At 44.0% G+C, this 25,530-nt stretch overlaps 1 protein-coding gene across 4 annotated transcripts in view; it reads right to left on the bottom strand.

Annotated features, from left to right (window-relative positions):
• Window positions 1–25,530, bottom strand: part of pde4d (phosphodiesterase 4D, cAMP-specific) — a 128,679-nt gene that overhangs the window by 10,114 nt on the left and 93,035 nt on the right. For 2 of the 4 annotated variants that reach the window (XM_076099725.1, XM_076099724.1), the window contains exons 2-6: window positions 11,761–11,952; window positions 9,917–9,953; window positions 9,739–9,815; window positions 9,255–9,304; window positions 5,141–5,253 (exon numbers count right to left, since the gene is read on the bottom strand). In XM_076099725.1, coding sequence (XP_075955840.1) covers window positions 5,141–5,253; window positions 9,255–9,304; window positions 9,739–9,815; window positions 9,917–9,953; window positions 11,761–11,952 — 469 coding nt within the window. Of the gene's footprint in view, window positions 1–5,140; window positions 5,254–9,254; window positions 9,305–9,738; window positions 9,816–9,916; window positions 9,954–11,760; window positions 11,953–17,770; window positions 17,839–20,632; window positions 21,341–25,530 lie in introns of those variants that run through there. The other 2 variants (XM_076099727.1, XM_076099726.1) reach the window with 2 other exon arrangements.

Raw genomic sequence — 25,530 nt, 5'->3', positions numbered from 1 at the left:
CCCAGATATGGAAGAAGTGTGAGCTCATCATCACCTCTGATTGGCTTGGATTGGAACAGACTTGAGGTCACCTGCTGTGTGATTGGCTGGGACTGAAGTCAGTGGAAAATCTACCTCTTCCTTTTTCCTTCCATTCCTGCAGTGAGGCGGGATGTGGTGATGCGTGTGCGTACGTGCGTGTGTGTGTGTACATACAGTACATGTTCGTTTGTGTGTATGCAAGGCATATTTACATTACATGCACTAGTACATGCGTGTGTGGGTCTGCGTGTTAACTGACCTAACCTTCTGTTCAGTATGATTATATACGAGCACAGGTTACCTCATCTAACGAAAGACAAACTGAGGTCTGCTCTCACGCCAGTATTCATGGGAGATGAGTCACAGTAACATCACTATTGAGATGATGTATCACATGAAAACCAATTAATCTTGCAAAAAGAATGAGCGTCACAGTTCTCTGAAGTGGGCTCAGTAGAACAGAAACTGAAAGCACAGAGTCCACATAGGCTGCTGCGTGTGTCACTGAGCTCAAGAGGTTGCCGCTTTGGTTGGAAACAATTCGCCATGTAGTTCTATACAAAGCAGATTCAATTGAATTCAATATGCTTTACTGGCACAAGTGTAACAAAGACAATATTGCCTTGAGCATTGAGTAATAATGCGACTGTGGCTTCATCATCATGAACGACCCCTTTCACATTGTCACGTTGCTTTCACATGAGATTAGGGCCCCACAATTAAGGCCAAAATGATAATCATGACTATTTGTTTTTTTTAATCAAAATTGAGATCACGATGAGATCGAGATTGACACGAGCACTTCTTTAAGTTCCATGTTGTGTGCAAATCTATGCATCGAAATAAGACTGGTCCTTATTCACAGCCCATCTCTTAGGAGCAAAATAAAGCTGCACCAAAACTAAAACTGTGCATCAAAACATGACTAAAATGAAGGTTCTTCCTCCCCTAATTTAGAGTGATATACATTAGTCGTCTACTCTGGACTGCTGGGCAACATTCAGGAACGTTTTTTCACAGACTGCCTCTGAAGGGAACGCATGCAGTGGCATGGCGGCTTATCAAAAGTGAAGCCACGTGCCCGGTGGCTGGCTGTCAGTTTAGGAAGTGCTTGATTTGATATGCAGCGTAGTTTTCTATTTATGGAGCACACATTATAAACATCAATATCGCAGTCAATCATGTTCATTTAATTGTCGGAAAATCAAGATTAATATCAGCCCAGCCCTACATTAGATATGTTGTTACTATACAATATATTGATTATGGACGCAGTAATAATTATGGGGCAGCATGACATTAAATGAAACAGAATAAAGTACAGGTAACAGCTTAATCTTAAATTAGGAATCTACAGTCATTTGTGAGAAGAGGTTTTTTTCTTGGCGTGTGTGAGCACATACGTGCACATACATGTGTCACGTGTCTGTGATGGTCCGGTGGCTACATGGATCGAAAAGGGACCAAACCTGTCTCTGCCTACTTTACACCTCTACAGCCAGCCTGGCACTGTGAGTAATTTACAGCTACGCTGGAGCAGATGAGACAACTGGCTGACTGAGATCCAGCAGCTTTGATTGACTCTGAGCCAAGCAGGCCAGCACAGGCCCACCACACACACACACACACACACACACACACACACACACACACACACACACACACACACACACACACACACACACACACACACACACACACACACACACACACACACACACACACACACACACACACACACACACACACACACACACACACACAGTGTACTCGCCGTAGAAGCCCAGAGTTTAAACAAATACAACGCCCACAGACAAACTCCCTCCCTCTGTCACACAAATACACACACATATTGATAGCTTAGCCAAGAGGTGTGAACACAAACTATTGGGTTGAAATTGGAAAGTGTCACACCAAGCTTAGCTGTGACTTGTGTGTAATTTGCTCTTCGGCAGAGTGACCAGAAATATCCACTCCCTGCTGTATATAGCCTATGACACCTCCAGATCTATGTTGCACTCGTTTCTTTTCTCACATTACAGATTTATTCTGGTGGCAGTAAAGTCAAAACTAAAAAGCATCATCAAAACCTGAGCACAAATAAAGATCTGCAAACCCTGAATACAACTATTAAGAGCTTTTGCTGCAAAATAACTCAACCTGTCTGATGGCGTCAGAGCAGCACAGTCACATGAAATGGACAGCGGTTTCACAGAAGTATTCGTGTACGTCAATCTACACTGATCATGAGCTGCTCACATCTTTTTCCAACCTAAAGAAGCAGATTACCCGATTGGGATCTCCACAGGTGCGGGCTGTGTGTGCATGAGCAAATATCCCAACATTGTGTATAGCCGGCAAAACACCTCGCAAAGGCAGCTGTATTGAGCCTGAACAAGTCAAAGAAAAGGAAATGAACAAGTATTGATGGAGGGTGTCCTGGGTGACTCACCGGTGGACACAACACACATCAGAGGCTGGACTGGACAAAATATATATGGTGTCGTCTCAAGATGGGGAGTATGTCATTGAGGTGTTGACCAAATGAAACAGAATCCAATATTCATTAAGATGGCTCTGTGTTGTGGGGGATGTATAGAATTTGCACCAACACACTAAGGTTTTAGCCAGGTTGTACTGTATGTGTGGCGGCCGGATGCGAGGATCTCGGCAAGTGTTGTTTTTAGTGATTGCATATGTCACTTTGAACAGCTAGACATTTACCTCACCAAGGCTGCAACACGGGACGCCAAAATTGAAAAGATATTCGAAGATTAAAGTATTTTTGCGGTGTGTTGTATCTGAAAATGGACCATGTTTCACAAGTACCCCCCCCCCCCCCTGAAGAAGTGATGGGATCCACGGTACATTTAACCTGTTACTGTCTGAGCCATGGTTCAACAGAGGCTGCCAACACTCTGGATCATAACACAACCAAGACGTTGTGGGACGTTTTGCTCCAGGAGATCTTCTCTACACTAGAAACTACTCTTTGTGCATCTTAGTGGGTTCGAGCGGTTAATCAAGAGTATCTTCCTTATCCTACATTGTTACCTCTGGAAATGAGCAGACAATGAAGAGGCGCACAACCAGAGGAAGACCAGGTGCTGATTCTAGAGACGCCTACGCCCACACAAAGGGTGGAACTGTATCCACAGGAGCATCCTACACTAGAGCCACCAGATAAACCACCAGCGCAATGCCCGCCTCAATACAGATACGGTTGTCTCAAAGGCTATGTCAGATAGAACAAATTGTGCTACATTTCTATTGAATCGTGTATAATGCTGTGTATTTGTATGTATTTCAGCTGCTGTATGAATGCTGTAACAGCAATAATAATATTGAACATGTCTTCTCTCTGCTGTGAGATCGTTTGGGTCAAACAGGTGTGCCACCTTGTTTGACCTACTGTTATAGCAGCCCTGGGGCTTAACGGAGTAACTCTGAGAGTGCTGATGTTCAGAGGTGACATGCATTATTTCCCTAGGTTATGTCAGAATCTGATTGGGGTCTTTACTTAGGGATGTCCAAAGCAGAAGGAACTGTACTGCTTCCACAAAACAACAGCAGCTACACGTGGCTGCTACAGCACACGTATGGATGGTGATCTACACAAGAATGTCACTGGGAGTCACCTTCAGATCCAGTGAGGTGCAGATTTAGCTGCAGTTTCCTTCCTTTTACATCAAGGGAATTACATTCTGTTTCATCTCAGAGTCTCCGTCATTGATGAATTAAGGTTTAAGTCGAGTGTTGATCAATGAGAGTCTACAGACACGAGTAAGAGCTCTGTGTGGGGACTGTAGTACCTTTGATGTGTGTGTGTGTGTGTGTACGTGTTGGTGGAGTGAGACAGCAGGCTGGTTGGGCCTGTGGCTGTTGCCATGACAACTAGAGATAGTTGTCCTGGTAAGTAATAGTGAGGCGGTGCATGTTACGGGGTTTTTTTTTTTTTCTTCCTTCCTTTAACCTTCTCACTTTCACACGAGGTAGATGTGCCGCTCATGCACGTGACCGTGGACACATCAGTGGTGGATGTGTGCGTTCGAGCAGTTCCTTTGTCTGTCCGTCCTGCCTGCCTCTCGTCGTGGTCCATGCCCGCTTGTGTGACATCACAGTGTGTGACATCACTAGAGCTGCTCAGCATTCAGAGTGGCACAGCAGCCTCCCTCCACACACACACACACACACACGTATATATACACACACACTAGAGGCGACCGAGCATGCTCACAACACAACTCCCTGCCTGCATTATGATGCTGTCACTATCACACAGAGATAATATGACAGAGACAGTCCAACGTGAGCTTTGATGGCCGGGTTGCTGCAAAAGGCATCACAACACATAATATATCTACAGCCACGTAATGATTGCAGAAGAAGTGAGCTCCTCAGGCTCAAACAGAAACTGCTAAGTGTTGATAAACACTTGACAACAGAACAAGGAGAAGGGCTTGATGGCAAAGGAGCAGGTCGCACACAGAGGAGGTAATGTCTATTACATATTAAACTACACCCGTTCAAATGAATCAAATCAACAACGCACAACGTATTGGATCCATCTCCAGGTGAAGTTACGCTGCACATCAGCTTGGCCTGTCAGTGAACAATAAACACCGCTTCACTGCCGCTGAGTGACCATACAGTATATAGCACATCGGCAGATTTGTAGAAATATTCATTTGTAATTGTATCTTTCTTCATTGATGTGTGGAAATGCCGCTGTAGGTGTGGATAGATTACAAAGTCTGTTTTCAGGAGCACCTCCCTTGTCTGAAGTTAACCTGTGAGGACCAATGCAAGTGTCCGCGTCAGTTCATCACACCCACAAATAAATTCTGTTACCTGTAACAAACACTGGATGTATAATATATAGTATATAATAGTATAACCTTATACAGATTAGTATGTATACTATACATCACATATACCACTATCTATTAATTCTGTTCTCATCAGCCACGTACAAAAAGACACCACAGTGAATCCTGGGTAGCAGCTTCTGAACATGTTTAAATAAACAACAAAAACAAAAAGATATATCAGACGCAATCATGTTGGCCTCTCAGAATTTAACTTGAAAAGTTGGAGGACACTTTTTTGTTAATCTTACCTTGTTGGAGGCCATCTCGCTGACAGAGTGTCTCGTCTGCAGCGTCTCCAGCTGGTCCAGACACCAGTCCAGCTCCTCCAGGGTCTCAGTGGCCAGTTTCTGGTAGGCCTCCTCTGCAGGGGCAAGACAGGAGGGCAAGTGGTCAGTAAGGGCCCGCTTCAGAGGGCTAGGGGACGGTCCAGGCCCGGGGTCTCCCACCCCACATACAGCTAAGCTGGGATACCCCGAGAAGACACATGGGTGACTCTTCATACTGGACAGGTGAGCCAGCTGTGCGGGCCTGGCAGTGGTCCTGTATCCTAACCCACAGATGAGCAGTCTGTGGGTTAGGTAGCAAAGCTCACTGACTCCCTTGGAGAAAAGAAACCTCCAGTGCAGTCCTACAGTTCAAATCCTGGATCCTTCCTTTGAAGAATAAGTCAGATACAATCCCAGGGAGTACGGTTGCACGTGATGAATGGCAAGCAGCCACTCTGAGTCAGTTCTGGGTGTCCAAATGAATGTTAACAGCAAGAAAAATCACACCAAAAAACACAGAGGTAACCCACAGAGCGCAAGGAGCAACAGCGATTTCTCAGAGATCGCACACAAACAGACTCATCCCCTATCTCTCCAAACACAGCACACATATCACACTCAGTGATCTAGGTGTGTGAGGTTTACGCTATCAGTCGTGAGAGAGATGTAATTCCAGTCATGTAGCAGGATGAACAGCAGTCTGCTGAGCAGGCCCATGTCTGCCAATGTGGGGATGGTGGGAAGACAGGGACGGTGGAAAAGAGGATCCAGTGAGAGACTCAGAACCAGTCGAGATCCATGTCAATACAGTCCAGCAAGGAACAAACACCAGATGGTTCACAGCATCCTGACATGGTTAACAAATACAAAGACATCTCAAACACACACGGACGCAAACAGACACGCACACACACACACACACACCAGACGAAATGCTAACCATAACACATCATGATTTTGTCTCCTTAGCCTCTCTGTCAATGAAAATATCCATCGTATCCGGGAAGCAAATGGTATAATCCGGTGCTGTGTATGAGTGTGTGCTGGGTTGTGTTTCCTATAAATGCTGTGTGTATAGGGGGTGGGCTGCTGTTGCTTCGGCGTCCCTGGTAGCCAAACGTGCTGCTCTCCCCCCAAGCTGTACCTAAAGCCTGAGAGGACTGCACCGTGGATGGGGAAGGGAGAGTGACAACATGTGGACTGGAGTAATAGAGGAGTGGAGCCAGAGCTGGGAGCTCCCTATGATGTGTGTGCCTGCATGTTAATATGTGTTCACTGCTCAGCATACAAACACAACAAAACACAGAGGTAAACAAATAGATGGCTGACGATATGGCAAAGGATGTAGAGCGTCACCGTCACAAGCCCCGCATCAGAGCATCCTCTAGTTTCTTTTCATGTGAAATTCAAGACATGCCTCTCTCAAAGTCAGCCTACGTTAACAGAAAAATGTCACCTTGTCAGAAGCCAATTAATATTGATGCCTTGACTCATTTAGGAAAGCACAGGCTTTCAATGCTGTTTGATCTGGGGGGGGGGGGGGGGGGGGGGGGGGGGTCACTTTAGCTGTAATTCAATTACACACACACACACAGAGAAAACAGTACCAGATAAAAAAAACAGGAGGACCACATTTAATCATGCAATATCAACATTTCGGTTTGCATTTAGACCCCATAAAAGCCTTTATTTAGGCTTGATTCATATTTTTAAACCAACCTCTTATTCTGGGACAATTCATTCTTTGACTAAATGTTGCAGAGTTTGTAGGTCTGGGATGCATGTGTAGTTTTTTTAGCACCTGAATATTTCAAAGGGCACATGCTCACCATTTTTGTTTCAATGCATGACTATTTAGTGTCTAAGCACGACCACTGACCATCTCTACACCTCCTATTCTCTAAAAGATCCCCCCTCTCCCGCTTCATTGTCTTTGACAAATGTTTCCCTCCCTCCTTCCATTAGTCCCCTTCCTCTCCCACACTCCTCGTTTCCTCCGCTGATCTCTGAACATCCTTCCTCCTCCCTCTTTTGTCTTCTTTCCGTCTCTCTCCTCTTTCTTTCTCTCGGTCTCCCTTTCTCTCTCTGTCTGTATCACTCCCTGGTGTGGTGTCGGTGGCTGGGGTGCTACTCTTTCTGACAGCAACTGCACTGACGTCAATGACATTCTTCTCATGCTTAGTGCGACATCAGACACCGGAGCTCGGAGAGGCCACTCTGCTGCACAGACGCAGGGCTGCAGCCAAACTATGTACCGGAACAGTTCGACAGTGAAGTCGGACTGTGAGAGGGAGTGGAGGAGAGAGGAGGAGGAGGAGGAGGAAGGGGAAGAAGGAGAAAAATATGCAGAGACAAGAGGAGAAGGGAGGCTGGACTACTAAGGAAGAATACTGATGTGATATCAATTGTTTTGATAATTCATATATATTGTAATTTTGTAGTGCATCAGCCCAAATGTTTGGATATTCAGCAGCGTGTTACATTTTAAGAGAGCATCTTGATCCCTGTGCCAATTACAAAAATTGTTGCCCCTCCACATGGAGCTTTTAAATAAACAGTTGATGTCATCAAACCAATGCTGTGGGGATTTAAATTATATGGATGAAAGAGAAATAACAATATTGGTAAAATATCCATCTTTAGTACCTCAACTCTGCCCCATATGGATAGAGAAAGAACTGCCCGTCTCTTTAAATCCAACAACAGATTTTAAGAGGCCCGGGCTATTTAAATAAAATAGCCTACTTATTTGGGACTTGATATTATAATACCCAAAGCCCTGTTGTTTCCTTATAGAGTACAAGATACAGTAGAGTCATTTGGAGAAGTGGCCTCACTCGTATTACGATAAACTTTACATCCACAATACAGACCAAGAAAAGCTTTAGTAACATTTTGGATTGAGCGGGGTCCGGGGACCCTCAGGGGGCCCCTGGCACTCTGTCAGGGAGTCTACGAAATAATGTGCTATGAATAATAAACTTGTGCTGCATCATTGAACAGTGCGTATATATGCAGATGGAGACCATTTTCACCAATAAAACAAGTATATTGTGTGCATTACTCCCACCCACGCTAGCTGTGGGCCAATGATGGGCTCTGAAATGATTGACATGCAGCAAAAAAATCATAATTTTAAAGCGCCTACTGAAAGTCAGCTTTAGACTGTTCCAGTCTTATTACTGTTCATAAGATGTTCAATTACTTGAAATGTTGGCTATAAATGCACTTTGAATTAAACCACTAAAAGGTATATAAGTGGTAACATTGCAAATGTCCCTGCTGTGGGACTAATGCAGGCTTTTCTCATCTTATCTCATTTTAACACGATTCAAATTGAAAAGTGTTTCTGTTTATCGCTATGAAACAGGTCTGAAGTACTTGGGTCAAAAAGTTTTAAAATACAAATAGTACTAAGAGTATAAATGGCAGTAAGCATGTGCTTAATCGGTGTTTTGATTATAAGGGGGACCGTAGAGATTTTGTCGTCCATATTTGAATTATGTTCATGTTCTCTGGCTTCCTGCACAGCATTTCTGTGTTTGTCAGCCCCTCATCACCACCATGCTGATATCTAACAACAGGCAAAAACATCACTATAACAACACCAGCCTCCTTTATATTGATTCTATAAAGGCCTCCAGTTTTAAGTAGAAGAGTGCATACTGCTACGACCAATTATTCTAGTGCAATGCCACTTTGAATTAAGTACCCCTATTTAGCATTTTCTGTACAAGCAGTATATAAACATGTAAGAAATTGTTTATAACACACCATAATGTCATTGTGTGTATTGATGTACAGTATTTGTCAACAAATATAATGTCTTCTATGATGACATTATATTATAGTTGTGGGCAAATATATTATCAAACACATATCTGTTTACAACTATATAATAGTGTACTATGAACCATTTATTGGGTGTTCATATACTGCTTATAAATGCTGTATAGGGAGACTTCAAGTCAAGTGTTACCTCTAATGCTAATAATAGTAATTATGTTGACTTTTTCTATAGAAAAGCATATTCCTGATTCCCAGAACACAAACACATCAAGGACAAAAGCATGCTGCTCTTGCTGTCCAAACGTACCTGTAAAGGTGGTCTTGGTGATGGGCGGTTGGTTACACATGGGTGATCTCCTGCCGGGGACACACACAAACAAACACTAAGACATTTCCTTCTCAAAACAAAACATTTTATTCTCTCTGCATGACTCTTAGCAGTAAATAAGCACCGTTTCCCTTAACTCGTTTCGACACATGTAGGCAGCACAGACTATTGCTGCTGTTGTTGAAGTCAGCTACTCAATAAGAACAGCAGAGGGCGAGCAAAGCCAGACTGTGAGTTGTGAGCACAGTAGACGGTGCAGGTAGGTGCAGCATGTCATCACTTATTGTGGAATAAGTGGAATTATAGTGGAACATCTTAGTCATAAAGTGACTGTCGTCATTTATTGGGATATGCTGGCATGTTGCCCGCTACAATCTTTAATTCAGTCACACCTCCCTCTTTGACAGATTTCATTTATTTTTGAAAAAAACAAACAAACAAAGCAGTAAAGCTTGCAACTTACTTATTGGCTGCCCTGTCTTGCTGTAGATTAGTTAATGCACCAAAGTTGTTTCGTACAGTTCTCAAGCTGGCAAGAACCTGAAGGGAACGCGATAGATTAGGACCGAATCATACATTCATTTATGAAAATGTAAAATATGTAGACAATACAAAAAAAATAAAAATGGCGGAAGCCTCACCTGTGCAAACGGCGTTACAATCATATCGTCCCCGTGACTGAAAGACACAAAGACAGTGGCTTTAATGTGAGCTGCAGATCTACAGTATATTGACATTCGACATCAGAATACATCATGTGCTGCAAAGGTCGAGGGGAGGAGGGGCAGGGAGGAGCAGGGGGGTCATCACATTAGATTAGTTTCACCATCCCTCATCCACTCAATCACAGTGACATGTTCACTCATCACATCAGCTACCAGCTGAGGCCCTACGTCACAAAACGGGATAGTTTCAACAGTCTGAAGGGATTTATGGGTGGACGTGTCTCTGTACACATAAGGTAGTTTAGCGACTGCCATTTCCAAGCAAGGACACTGTAGAACCTGCAAGCTGTCTTTTCACTTGCTGTACAGACATGTCCCTCACGCAGTCGCCCCTCCTCCACGTCCTTCCCCTCTCTGCCCTTAACTATACCCCATAGGCAGTCGTTATTTCACATGTTTATTGACTTTCATTTATCCAGGGAAACATCAGTTGAGCTCTTTCCTAACTTCAACACATGGAGCAGGCGGAGTGTAAGGTGCACGTCAGTGAGCATTGTTGAGGGGGTGGAAAGCGGTACTCATTCAACTCCAGCTATAGGAATGTTGACAGTAAACTTTGAGTCAGACTCTTGCGCCCCCCCCGGAGCTGCGTTACGATTGTGAACATAGTCAACATTTGTTCAGGTGACAGTGTTGTGTTAGTGTCACGGAGCTGTCCTCCTACTGGTCAGTTCTACAAGACCGCAGCCACACCACGTACACACCCACGTGAGCTGACATGCCTGGCGTGAAAGTCAAAAGAGGCGCAGGCTTGTCATGTGCTTCCATCACAAGACAGATAGAAGGTACTCGGAGTAAAGACGACGTTCTCTCTGAGAGCCAAGGACAGAATCTGAGTCAGGGTATGGCTGTTCTCTCTGGACTATGTTCCTCTGAAGATGTCTCTTTGTTAAGTGCTTGGGGACACATGCTATTTATTTCTTTACTAACTTGATTGTGAAGAATTTCATGAATAGTGATGTTAAGACAAGTTTCCTTGTTCATGCAACCCAGCAGAAAAAAAACAAAGATATGAAAGAATGAAGCTTGAATGATTTGAACATAACTGGATAGTGGGCGTAGGTCAAAGAAGGGTCGTTGGTTTAATACTCCAGAGCAAAAAGCAGCATGAAGGAGGAAGTCTAAGTTAACCTCAGGGCGTTCTTTTTCATCCTTTTGTCTATTTGTCTTTCCTTCAGGCTGAATCGACATGCTATATTTTCATTCAATATTTTTATTTCCTGCAGCACTGAGTGTACAGTACATGTAACTGGAGAGCCACCGCAGTGTGAAAAATTAGGAACGTGCTATCAATATATACATCGACCCAGAAGATGCCAGCTGGCTTGTGTGGAGTGTGCTGTCTGGAGGCTGCTCTGCTACAGTTGAAATGCAATGGGGAGTTGAACATGTCACACTAATGCAGCGCCGTGAATAGATTAATTGCGGCATAAATATCCATCCCGTTATCCTTATGAGTTATAGAGACATATTCGGCAATTTGTCAAAATATCAGAGTCACATAAACTGTGCTTGCGGACACTTTGTGACTGACCACCTTGTTTATGCTACTGGATGTGGCTAAGAATAGACACCACACAATCAGCTGTTGGTAGCGTGGCAGCTTTAAGACCTGTTCTAATAAACAACAGCAGCCGTGACACAGATTCGGAGAGGCAGAAGAAAAAGCAGAATTAACCACATTCAGCACCATGGGGAGCATTTGGGTGTATTTCATGAAGGTTCAGGTGGAAGCAAGAAACTCGCTCTCGTGCACTCACATGTCACTGGCAATGGAGGAGTTTCGGGACATAGACTTGGGCGAGAGGTCGTAGTCACTGTCCGAGCGGTACAGGAACGACTCTCTCCGTTGGCTGTGGACAAAATTGGCCTGCAGGATGAGGCCTGAGCCCGGGCTGGCCATGGGGTCCAGGGGGCTGCGACCTGATGACGTGCCATTGTCCACGTCGAAGCTGCACATGAAAGGAAAGAGAAAGGGACAATGAAACAAAGAATGTACAGCTGATACTAATTGGTATTGTCATACAAAAAATGTCTTGCAGAATTTAAAAACATTATTTTGAGGGTATTTGAAAGGTGAAACAACATGTGTTATCATGTTCAACAGATATATAACATAACAATATTGTTCTTTCAACAGTTAAGAGATGAGGAGAAGGATGCTGTGATCAATTCTCCTCAGAATCTAAAACGATGCCACTTCTCCAGTCTTTTCCCGGAAAGATTCTTATAAAAGTGCACACTATGCATGAATAAATAAACTTCTAATAAAGTACCGTCAGGAACAGTGTGTCCTTATGGCTCGTCATGATGTGGCTAAACTACCCATATCTAAATAAATCACAGGCTTTATGCAAACATTAATTACACCTTAGAGGTCTTGATGACTTCAGAGCTTACTCACAGAAACCCACATGAATATTTCTTCCATCGCAGCAGCACAGACTCTGATATGCACTTCATATGTGGCTGATAAGCGGCTCCATGGTCACAAGCTGTGACATTCAAAACACAACATGACGTGCCTGCGCTGTACGTGACGTGCCTACCGTGTAGGCACGGGGGCGCTACACTGCTCATGCACTGATGTAAATTTGCTCATAAGCGTAACCGTTTCAAATTACAATCAGTCAGTCACTCATTATCTGGTTGATTATTGGATGGCTGTGATTGGTTGCGGAACAATTAGCACAGTCACCCAGTTAGAACTAATGCAGTAATATTCATAGCTATCTCCATGAGATGTGCTGGGATTAAACTCTGCGCAGTGCCACAGGGAATACCTCTGCTCTAACAAAGCCACTGACTCAGTGGAAAGGTGTTTTTAGAAACCAGTGACACCATTTCCCACTGGGATATCACGCCTTAGTTTCCCAGGTGATGACTAACGCCTGCCACCAGGGATATCGGCCTCATCACTAAGACTATTCAGCAATCCCATAATCCAATCTGGTGTAGGTGCTAAAGTCAGGCGGGATTCGCCCGAATGCGACACAGAATACGCACGGGGATGATGCATACCTCTCTAGGGAAACAACCACACCTTTAATCCAATAGATGGATGGATACTTCATTAATAATCCCTGGATGGAACTTTGTAGCAGCAATAAAAAGAAACCCAGATTCAAAAATTGTAAGCTCATGTTAGTGGTTTGTTCATGCAGGCATATGTATGTGAGAGCAGAAGATGTCCTCAGAACAGTGTGAACAGAGTGTTTGTTTGTGTCACATTCCCTCGCTGAACTTAATAAACTAACTTCTAAAACATTCCTTGTCATTACACGATGGGAAATGAGAAAAAATGACATTGCCATCAGTCACCATCCTGTTTACCATCTTGAGCTTGTAAGTTTTCTCCAGGGTATTTCCCTTCCTCAACAGATGATTCACTGACGTACCAGGTGCACGTTATTATCACTTTGCATTGTATTCAGCGAGGTCGGTTTGTAGGTCGTGAAAATAGGGAATTGTGCTCATGGTTTGAGATTGTTTTGTGCGAGGCATTTTGGGAGGAAGAAGTCATTGTGCTTTCTCACATTTGAAACAAGACAGCGGGTTATCTCCGTGTGTCTGACCGACACACAGGACATGCCAAGCATATTTTCCACAACGACTAAATGGCTAAACGCTGTGCTATCGCTGTGTGATCTCTCCGAGTAGCAGCAGCTAAGTCAGTGTGAGCTTTGGTTGTGGAATGGGATAGTTTGGCTGTCTGCCTGATGACTGAGGGAAGGACAATCGTATTGTCCTCTTCCCGGTCTCTAACTAGCTCTCAGACACGCGCGCACACACACACACACACACACACACACACACACACACACACACACACACACACACACACACACACACACACACACACACACACACACACACACACACACACACACACACACACACACACACACACACACACACACACACACACACACACACACACACACACGCGCACACACACACCGCAAGTTCCAATGACTCCCAGCAACTCTCCCCCAGTTTGTCTCATCTTGGACACGATGCCTCCGAGTCCTCATACTCTGTTTTTCTATATATAGTATTAGATCAGATGCATGTCAGTCTCAACCAGTATCATCTCTACACTTACACGATCCACACCACCAATCCAATCCTCTTATTACATTCAGTGATCCATCTGTTTTCTTTACTGCAGGTGTGAAAGCTGTTATTCCAGGCACAGGTCAGTCCGTTCTCCAGCTGTTCCGTGCAATAAGAGTGTGTGTATCATGTTTGTGTAGCAGACAAACAAATATCTCAGATAGAGAGATAGCGAAAGTGCCAAAATGTAACACTCAGCATATGTTTAACAACTGATTCATTATCACACTTACATGGACGTCACAGCCGAGACAGATTCTCAGACAAACCCCTGACACGTAAATCCACTCAGTGTGTGTGTGTGTGTGTGTGAACAGTGTGACTCCGCAGACACACCTTCTTTGGGAGTGGTCTTTGCAACTACTTTACTGAGGTATTGCATCAGCGTTGACATCATAGAGGGAATGACTGACCTTTTTCCCTGCTCTGACACAAAGCAGCAGGCTTTGACAAAAAAAAGAAGAAAAGAAAAATGTCAACACCCCTGTGACTGTGTTGTGAGAATCAACAAAAAGCATGAGTACAGCTCAGAGGGGGATTATTGTGGAGATGGGAAGTAAATCCAGGATTACTTGGAGACAAAGAGACACCACAGTTTACCCAAAAAGGGAGTGATCCAGAACTGATATGCGTAATTGGCAAAAAAAGGAAATACTTGATGCACAAACACTGGATGGATGACGGAGAGCTCTTTCAAGCAGCAAGAGACATCCCATCTGCTGAATATCAGTGCCGATGTAACCTCCTTGTCCATCATCAAAAAGTCACACCACCTATTGTTTTTATCTTTCTTTATATGTTTCCACGCAGAAAGAGAGAGGAAAGAAAGAGCGAAACTAAAAAATAAAGAACAAAATAACAAAATTAATTCATTCTTCACTACGGGTAGCGGTGAACAGGAACGTTTAAGAATAAAAGGTGATGTTTCCTGAATAGATTGTAAAATCCTCTGAGAAAAACTTGTGAATTTGGACAATAAACTCAAGTGGAAAGTCATTTAGCTACAATAGCCTGCAGCTACATGAACAGATGAGAAGACAGTCTGTAGGGACAGTGTTTCCCACAGGAGTAGAGTTTCAGGCTTCAGTTTAGGTTGCAGGGAAAACAGAATAAAGAGAGGGATTGTTTGTTGCTAGAACACCTTTCAGCTGCACTGTAACAGTGGTTTGCAGAGAACCCTCCGAGACCCGTCGGTCAAACTGTCTTTCGGAAGCTGTAGTTGCCAAGAGTGAAGAAACTGCTATCGTATGAAACTAGAAGACCTGATGAATCCATTGGTACCAGCCATGTCATACTAGCTAGTCGGGTTAGGCGCTCCTAACTTAGGCTTCAATTTTGCGAGAAACTGGAAACTGGCATGGTGATTTTCGGAGGGGTTCCCTGACCTTTCACCTCAGGATATGTGAATAAAAGTGAGTTTGATTCGTACCCACAAATCTTTGTGATCATGCAGTTTGAGGGAAAAACAATGCAGTTGTTTGCATGCAGTACAAATGTGTTATTTCCGTCTTTCTAAACTGTTGTATTTGATTATTTCTGCATACTGGGCTCCCTCAACAGTACTGGAATTGCATATATTGAGTATGACTGGAAAGCCGAGACTCTTGTGGATCCAATAAACCTAATTGTATTCATGTGTGATAATGTTAGTCTACAAAGCAGCTCTTTCACATAGTGGGACCATTTTCTGAAACTTGACGTCACTGTATAAAATGACCTCTAGGATAATCGCAGCCTTGTGAAACTTTACAGCAACAGACTGAAGACCTGAGGCATTCAGAGGACGAATGGCCTTTATAGGTAAGTTGACAATAAGGGGGGATCTGAGCAGTTTCTACAACAGAAGCTCTCGCCTTCCAATCGCCAGCAAATGCTTTCAGAAATCGCCCAAGTGTCAAAGGTTTTTGGTACCAAATCACGGCATGGGGTTTTCTACGGTGTTCCTTGAGATCTTCGTATATTAATGTTGAATTTTGGAAGGACTTTTGATCATTTTGATCATTTCTTTTGTGGTAAAAAACTGCACCAAATCTATGTAATAAATGGTATCAACCCAAAAATTGCTGCAACAACTTGAGACCTAAAAGAGCATCACATACTTCCATCCTAATGTTCTCAGCCATCTACACTATTCAACACTATTCTAATCAATAATCAATTCATTTATTCTTTATCATTCCTGATTCATGAGTAGAACAACTTGACACACACTGCTGAGTTGCATCTCAAATAAACCTTCAGGTTCCAAGCTGTCACATGATGTACACCACTTCTATGTGGTATATACTGTTGACCTGCTACCTCCCCCTAAAGATCAACTGTTCTCCCCTACAACACACAAACAGCCCTCTATGTGGCTCTCTGTGGAGTTAAATGTACAGTACTGTAGTTGTGAGGGCAGTGAGATAGACGAGTAGTGGCAGTTGTGGCTTTATACAGTAGGACGCTGCTGGGTCACATAAGTGCCTAAGGACACCACACAGCTCTTTAATCCTCTCTCTCTGTCTTTGGCTCGCCATCACTTCGGTCTCGATCTTTTCTCTCCTTTTGCATCTATCGCTCCCTCTCTCTTTCACATGCACGCACGCGTCCACACACACACACGCACACACACACACGCACACACACACACACACACACACACACACACACACACACACACACACGCACACACACACACACACTCCAAGTGGCATAGATCGATGACTCATTCATTTTCAGCCCTGGGTCACTTGAGCAATTATAAACACCACAGGAATTGACAGCGCTGTGAGGGGACGTACTGGGGAAAGAGGTCAGGGCATAAGTGTCTTTGGTAAATAATCAGCTGAGGGGACGATAGTGAGGCTCTGTTTTCCAAGAATCATTCAGAGGTGGTGGACCAGAAAAGGTCCAACAAGGCAGGAGAGAATAGGCAATACCAACATGATATGTTTCTCTCTTGCCAAAGAATATCCCTCCCAAAAAATGCTTTCTCTTTCACTAAAACTAGGACACGAATGTGGAAAGAATGACACAAAATGGGCCATAAAGTGCAATTACAGATGTGTTTGAAACGCGTGCTGTGATGTTGATCAGAATAGAGCTCTGCGTTGAAGTAGGGAAACAAGGGAAGACGACACTTGATGTATTTTAGAAAGCTGTGAGGACAAAGGGGAGCAGGCAGTGGTGAAGGGAAAAGGAGAGACTTGTCAGAGCTGTTTGTGTTTGTGTGTGTGTGTGTGTGTGTGTGTGTGTGTGTGTGTGTGTGTGTGTAGTGTGTGTATTTATGAGGATTGTGAGGAGTGTGTTGCCTCGCATGCTTGCAAAGTGCCGGTATGTGATCCTGAACAAATGCGTGGCAACCTTGACCATGTTCTAACTGCAAAGCAGCGACTCATTACAGAGGGAAAGAATATGGAGACCAAAGACGAAAGAGTTGGCAAAGATGAAGCATAAGACTCAGACATACTGCAATGCAATGGAAAAGCTGTGTTTGGCTTTTTTAGCATTGAATGCTCTGTCAGAATATTTGCCTTGTTTACTTATTGTCTGATCAGACATTCAATGATCTTAATCAGAATTAATCAGAATAAGATAATGAAAAGAAAGCATTCGGTACAAAAACATGATTACGTTCCTTTGGGACTGAAAAAAGAATCATTTGAATCATACCTGAGTTTCAGCTCTGGTACCGTATCAAATAATTTAGATGAGCCCTATGGTGGGTGAAGTGTGCCCAACTACGAATGAGAAAAGAGATGAGCAAAAGACAGAAAAAATTCAGTTCTGCATCTTTTTCTCCGCCTAAGCTTACACATACAACCGTGACCCTAATGTGACAGCACATGTGAGCGTCAGCTAATTCAGTTTCATCGCTAAATACTCTCTTTGACATCCCGGCCAGAAAACAGCTCCATGGACAGCGTGTTAGTGTTCATAAACCTCTACTTCTAAGCACTGTCCTCGCCATCTTGTATGGAATGTCAACAGAGGAGTGGGCGGGGCCAAGCACTACCGTACCACCAGTAAATATGATATAGAGGTTACAAAAACAAACTAGTTGTGAGGAGGCCAGCACCCACAGGCCTGTCAGGCCAAGCAGATAAGTGACTGATCACTTGTTGATAACCAAAACAACTAAAACTAAAAAACGTTGTTTTTTGTGCCACATACTCATACAGACACAGTCACACAGGAAGCCGCCATGCAAACACACATGCATGAATTAAAATGAACACCAATCGGGCTGCGAATGCAGGCAAAATTGGTCTTTGGCAGATAATTAGTTAAGAACTGAGCCACAAAGTTATAGTATGTTACAATGTTTTGTCTGTGAAAAATGATCCTTAAGGGTGTGCTCTCTCTCTCTTGCCCTTGTCGTAACACTACTTTAGTGCTCGCTGTCACTGCACCATTCAGGAAACTCAGTCAGTCATGAGAGACATACAAAGAGGTCACTATGGCAATGTAGCGCAATCTCAGGTCACATGGTTCAGTAAAGTAAACCAGTCTTGCTTCTATATGCATAGAGATCCACTTGACTATGAACCTATTTTCAGTCCTATTCATCATAATCTCAGGTCTGAATCCCTAAAGGTCAATTTGGGAAAATATGTCAGATAACGTGCATGTTGTCAGGCCCTATGAGAGGCCAGATAACACGTAACCTTCAACATTCACGGCCTGCCTGATATGCCCGACTGCGGACTGAAAAAGGCCAGATGCAAACACTTGAGTTCAAACTCACACGTACCCCACTTCTCCACGCTTTATCTCCACTCACCATAACACCACTCCGCCTTTCAAAGTGGGGAAAGAGGCGCTAAAATAAGTGTGGCGCGAGAAGGATTTTATAAACATCTGTTCATTTCCAAATCCTTCCATCTTTTGCCAAACTCAAGCTAAACCGCTGGAGGATACCCAAGAGTATGCGTACACGAACCTGCGCCTACACAGTTGGGTGGAGTCGGGGTTTGGTCAAGCCGGGGGCCACGTCACACACCCGGACCACGTCACTGTCGAAATACGTGAGCGCACAAGCGCTCATGCAAGCACGCAGCTGTCACAGACATACAGCTAAGACACACATCCACAGATGCTTAACTTGTGTGTTTGATGTACCCATCTTGATTAGAATTAGCCGACTTAGAGAGATAACGCTTACCTCTTCTGCATGACACATGCATACGCTGCACAAACCCAGTCACACGAACACAAACAGCTCAGGTTTTTTGAATAATACTAATGGCCACAAACCTTGTAAGCTGAGTGTTAACAGTTGTGAAAGACACAGCGGGGAGGAGAATTCCTGAAAGAAGCCTTGATACAACAGTAAATAACAGAAGAGAGGAGGGCAGGACAGATGGAGGAGGCGGTATGCTTTGTCCAGCTGAGCACTGCTTTTGGTAGTTATTCAAGAAGATAGCTCATGCAAACACTGCCAGATTCTCAGCTCTTAACACGAGAAAGAGCTACATTCTGCAGCCAGCTCAAACATTAATATCAGGTTTATGTGTCGCTTCACTACATTTCACACCCTCAAACCACATCACGTACTGTGATCTCCGCTGCTCAGAGAACCACCAACCTCAAATACCTAATTAATATGTCTTCATTTCACACAAGCGTCATTTCCTGCTGAGGAGGTTGCAGAGCAGATTAATAAACTGAAAATGTGAGAACACTGTTAACCAGGGGGGTTCAGGGTTCAGCCCCCCCACACACGAACAATGTGTGTTTGTCAAGGGTTGTTCTGATCCCTTTAAACTAGTCTGCCCCAGAGTACCACAATGAGAAAACAGTGAATATTAACTTCCAATGTTAAAGCTACAGGGCAGTTTCTTAGTTTGGAATGAGTGCTGACAGGCAAGGACAAGTTGAGACAGCAGGGGGAGGGAGACAAGAGGGGGAGGGCAGGGCGAGTTGTGCCCCAGGCATTGCGCTCTGCATCCTGCATTTATCTTGGGCCATGTGCAGACAGGAGAACGTCTTGAGCGACACAACACATTCCTCAATGAATCATTCCTTCGCCGTTTTACAACCTTGTGTTTTTGACGATTTCGCCGACTGAATAGACAGTGAGTTCTAATGAAAGCACACCGAGGGTAAGACATCGTTATTGAGTCTGTCTGATAAAGCATACTGGAGTTGGGGACACAACAAGTCTAATCTGACCACAGGACATGCCATGCACAGAGAGAACAGACACAAAAGCCCTGTAGCTGACACATCTACAGGGTACAGAAGGTTTCTGCAGATAACCACAGAAGAGGCAGAGAAGATTTGCTTGACAAGAAGAGTGATGGCATTCAGGTGACAGTCGAAGGATCCACAAACGTAGGGAGCACAGCAACAAACGGGGACAAAAAATGAAAAAGGAGGGACTTCGGACGAAGCCGGTGAGGCAGAGAAAAGGTACTCCCGAGAACAATTAACAGGCGGATGGAGAACAATAGAGCAAAACACACGCACACACAACAAGCAGGATTAACATAGAAAATGTTGCCAGTAGGACAAAGTTCTCCGTCTATTTACCATATTCCCTCTGTGTTCTTCAATGAGCTGGTGGAGCGCGACCGCGGTTTAAGAATGATACTCATGGTCAGGCTTTTCCTTCCACACTACATCTGCGAACACACACATAAAGCCACACACTCCCCCTAAAAAGGGCCACCTGGAGCCCTCAGCTGTGGTCTGACCACAGTCCTGACTGGTCTGAAGTGATCCAGTGGGAGCTTCTCTTCCCTCAGCGTGTGAGTAATGGTGGAGTGGCCAGGTCCGCCAAGCTGCTTGAGACCAGACCTGAGTACGGTCAGATCAAACCCTCCGTCCAAGATGATTCCACACTGCTGCTGCTGCTGCTACTCCTCCAGCTCCGATCGTTTTGACAGTAGGTGGTTTCTTTACCCTGAGCACGCTCTCTCTCTCTCTCTCTCTCTCTTTCTCCTTTACCCTGCGCTCTCGCTATCGCTCTCTCTCTCTGTCACTCACTTGCACTTATCTAAACCAGCCATGCACACACCATGTTTCACTTTGCTTCTCTCTTTCAAGTCCCCGAGTTGTTTTTTTTCCCTGACTCTTGGAAATAAGATCTCCTCCCCTCACAGTCTCTTCCCTCCTCCCTCCTACCTCTGTCGCTCTTGCTGTCTTTTTTTTTTGTACGACTGTGTCCCTGTCTTTGAGTTACATGACTCTCCTCTGCTGCCTCTCTGCTTCCCTGAGCTGCAGCTTGGGTATGTCTGGAGTGGGAGGGGTTGTTTTGGTAGTAGTAATTCCTTGAAAGGCGGAACTTGTATCCCCTAAGCAACACTAACAATCGTCTCAAGTGTCAATCACACGACTGCCACAGTAAGCTAAAACCAACAGCTACAGCATGTCATCGATCTGGAGGGAGTGCACTAAGATAGTGTCGGTTGACGTTCTTCACTCCAATAAGAGATGCAATAAAAAGGATTTACTCAAGATTTTTTGAATTTGCACATGGCAGCATTATTCAAATTGAGAACATGTGCAGGAGTGAAAATATGTGAAAGGAAATGAGGACTAAATTAATTTCACTTTTACTATCAATCGAAGCTATTTTAATAGTGACACATGAGGGCTAATGATTTAGTCTAATAATGAATAAATTAACTTACCAACTAACTGAACTGCACGGTAAATAGATAAGCAGCATGTTTTTCAACGTGCTTCAAGAGTTTTACAAATATATAAGAATATCATTTTAGTTTTGGACTCTAATTTCTGTATATGTAAATCATTCTCCAAACCAACAGAAGCCGTCATGCTAAAATGTGTCACAAAGGTTTTCTTCTTCTCCTATTACTCATGACAGAGTGGGTTATTTTGATATGAATGTCACATTTTAAAAAGCATCGGCAATGCCTTACTGGCTTTAGGATACTTAAGATTACTACGTACGCAATAGATCGGAGTGTGGAGCTCAGATGGCCTCGTCTGCTGTCAGAGCTGTGGGCGAAGGAGCCAGCATTAGCAGTCCACCGGGCAGACAGGTGTGTCCGCTGTCTGGCATGTCAACCACACATGAATGAGTAAAGCCAAGCAAGCCACTCCATCTCTGTGTGTCTCAAGCCTGCAGCTTGTAGTATGTTGGAGGACACGAATCAACCAATAAAGCAAAACTAGGAAACAAGTATATAACAGTCAGACACATAGGTATTGTTTCGCTTCAGAGCATTATCCGGCCTCTCCCTATCCTGCTCTTGCACTTCAGACAATGATTTGTTTTTATGTAGTTCTCTCTGTTGCAGTTATCCATTAGGGATGAAGTGATAAAGCAGCACCAGATCAGCCAACACAGTTTAAAAAGTAGGACACACAACAACTGCTGCGTCCCCAGCTGTAGCTCCAGGAAGTGAAATCTCAGAAGCACGAGCGAAACACGCAGACAGAACACAACACCTGTCCCCGGAAACACTCCAAGCATCAGCGTACACATTATGCCGGCCCTCTCATCTTGAAAGCAGTGAGAATATTTACATGTCATCAATACTGCAACTGGCCGTAGGCGAGAGCAACGAGAGATGGACATCAGTCGGAGGACGCGTCTCTTTTGTTCAAGAGAATAAAAAACAAAAGCGGCAGAAAAGGAAATGCATCCATCACCAGCTCTTATGAGGGAGGAATAAATTGCTCATTGCACCCATTGGACGGATAATACCGGGGTCATCCACGGCCACCGATGCTTCACAGTATATTACGTAGATGTGCTTTTATGTCAGGGAAGAAAGGAGCCAGGCGTGAGGAAAGAGCGACACGCATGACGTATGATAACGCCGCGTGTACGCACATGCAGATGGGCTCACATGCAGAAAGATGCACAAGCCACACAAGGGCAGACACATGGCCACTAGCCACACTGTGCAGGCAGACAGATCCTGGCAACGTTACAAATGAACATCAAATAAAGACTTTGATGTGCAGTGACTAGGCCCCTGCACTGCTAATCTAAAATTGCATGCAAAATCAGATTGTGGTGTAACCATGTATTGATTTAAAGGATGGCTTCCTTCAAAGTCACCATGTGACCGTCGGTTTCAAATTCCAATTCCAGAAACGGAACAAACGCTGATTGACGAAAGACACTTCTGAAGCTTTTCACTGCTGGCTCACATCTCTTGGGACGGTGCAGGCTCGATGTTGATACTTTATGTTTTATGCTCCACACGTGTGTGTGGAGCGTTTGAAGTGAGTTACAGTGAGTTGAACAGGCACGTCTAATGCTTCCAGTGTAGCATGGCAGAATGATGGAGTTTATAGCTTGGTCAAAGTGGTGAAACTAATCCTATTACCACGGTCTGCACATTCCATGCGGTCGAGGAAAGAACAACAAAAGGAAACAGTTTCCTTTAGAAAACTCTTTCCTCTGCCTCGTACCACATGAATCCCAACGAAAAAAAAGACAGACAGCATGACAACAAGACTTATGCAAACACCCGTCATCATCATGTCACCAGAGTGAGCTCAATATTTAAGAAGCTGAACACATTTAGGCCACATTATTTTTACTTTAAAGATAGATCGGTTTAGATAGAAGCAATCAGCGAACTAGGTCTTTATCAGCAGGAAATGGCTCTTTGTGTTCTCCTCTCTCTGCTGTCCCTTGGGAGAAACAATGTAGCCCACAAGTTCATACAAGTACACACACTCACACATAATGATGAGTTACTTGTTTGGCTACACTACTGCCATTCCCAGGAAGCAGAGGTATAAGACATAAACACAAATAATTAATCATTTAAGCATTTTAAAATGATGGCCCCTGGTCTTGGAATGACCTGCAGACTAGACTCCAATCTGAACTATTAAAAACAAGATTACATTAATATACTGTGCATTACCATCGTCTTTGCTTATCTAATTATTTCTGCATTCATGTTATAGAAGGTAACTGTTATTACAGTATTTGTAGGCCAAAATTGGTCTGTAAGGGACTTATTGCACCATATAATAAGTAACACTTATTGTGTAATTGTTCTATGCCTTACAGTAATTGTGTTATATGCTATTCTGTACAACTCAGAGCACCATCGCCACCTAGTGGTACAACGGCTATAACTGTTGTCTCATAAAACAGTGAAAAAATAATTGATTTAGTTAAAAAAAAAAAAAAAAAAGACCTCTCCCATGAACCAAGTTCAGTATATGGTGCAGATAAACCCACTCAGTGAATGCTGGTATAAATAGCACTTAACTATGGAGCAGGCAGTGAGCACAGATGGCTGCTCCGCCGTATTGACAAGGCCTCATCCATATCTATATGTCTACAAACGCCACCAGCCATTACCGCTGCTTCATATTCAAATACTAGAAGCACAAACACATTGGACTTCATGTTTATGAACGCGCGCGTCAGGTGATAGCACAACTTAGTTTTGTTTAGGGGTCGCCGAGTACATATTAGTCGAGAAAATGCAGTATGAAAATGGATCTAGCGAGGTCTCAACATTTTTCTGTGAGAGCTTTAATGGACAGAGAGTGCTCTGATGATTGGCTTATGCGCTGCTGTGGTTAGTGAACGGACTTGTCCTCTTGATCACCTTGATGCTTTAGATGACGGCTGGATGAATCCCGCTCATTTCTCATTCACCCGGCTCTTAACCGTGTTTCGTAAAAGCAGAATAGCTGCTCCTAGTGGAACGTGGATGGGACACAAACATGCACATGGACACAGATACACGCACTTCAGGGCGGCGGTATAGATTTAGCAGGGTAAACAGCTTCGATTGAGCTCTAACAACACAGCCAGCCACCAAGCAACCACCATTTACACAACGCTCGGGTGTGAACGCCGTTCCAGTTCTGTGTTGTCCAGGTGGAGCTATTCATCGGCTAATGCTCTGATAAGAGAGGGAACGCACACACTTTGTGTGGATTCATGTGTTTGTACGACATCCACGAATGGACACACTTACACGTTACATAGTCGCAGTTTACACCCAAAGAGCAAAAAGATATTTTAAGTTCAACTGGCATTCAATTTCACCAAGTCTTCCTCCTGAGTTGTCTCACGACTTTTACTTCTAATTTACTGAATCTCAACTTTTCACGTGCAAGCGATGGTCGGCTATAAACTACAGAGAAAGAGCAACACGAGCAGAAGCTGGTATGCCGTAACAACACTGAATATCTAACTATTGAAAGCATGCAAGTAGTGGAAAATAGTTCCACATGAAAACAAATCCTCAATGCAAGACAGAAAATTTAGGCTAAGATCACATCATCATCACCCCCCCCCCCCCCCCAGTTTCAGTCCCAGAGAGCGATCATACCCTCTCCTGCCACGAGGTTTGATGTCGATGGGCTTGTTTGTGGCGTAGGGTGAGCCGCTGGAGCAGGCGTGGCGGTAGCGGGCTATCCTCTCCAGAGATAGATAATCGGAGTTCACAGGCAAACTCATTTTAAAGAGGCTC

Source organism: Anarhichas minor, unplaced genomic scaffold, assembly GCF_050575085.1.
Source record: "Anarhichas minor isolate MPS153535 unplaced genomic scaffold, ASM5057508v1 ptg000025l, whole genome shotgun sequence".
Lineage (NCBI taxonomy): Eukaryota > Metazoa > Chordata > Actinopteri > Perciformes > Anarhichadidae > Anarhichas > Anarhichas minor.
The sequence above is the reverse complement of the archived record's forward strand: the minus strand, read 5'-3'. Positions and strand labels throughout refer to the sequence as shown.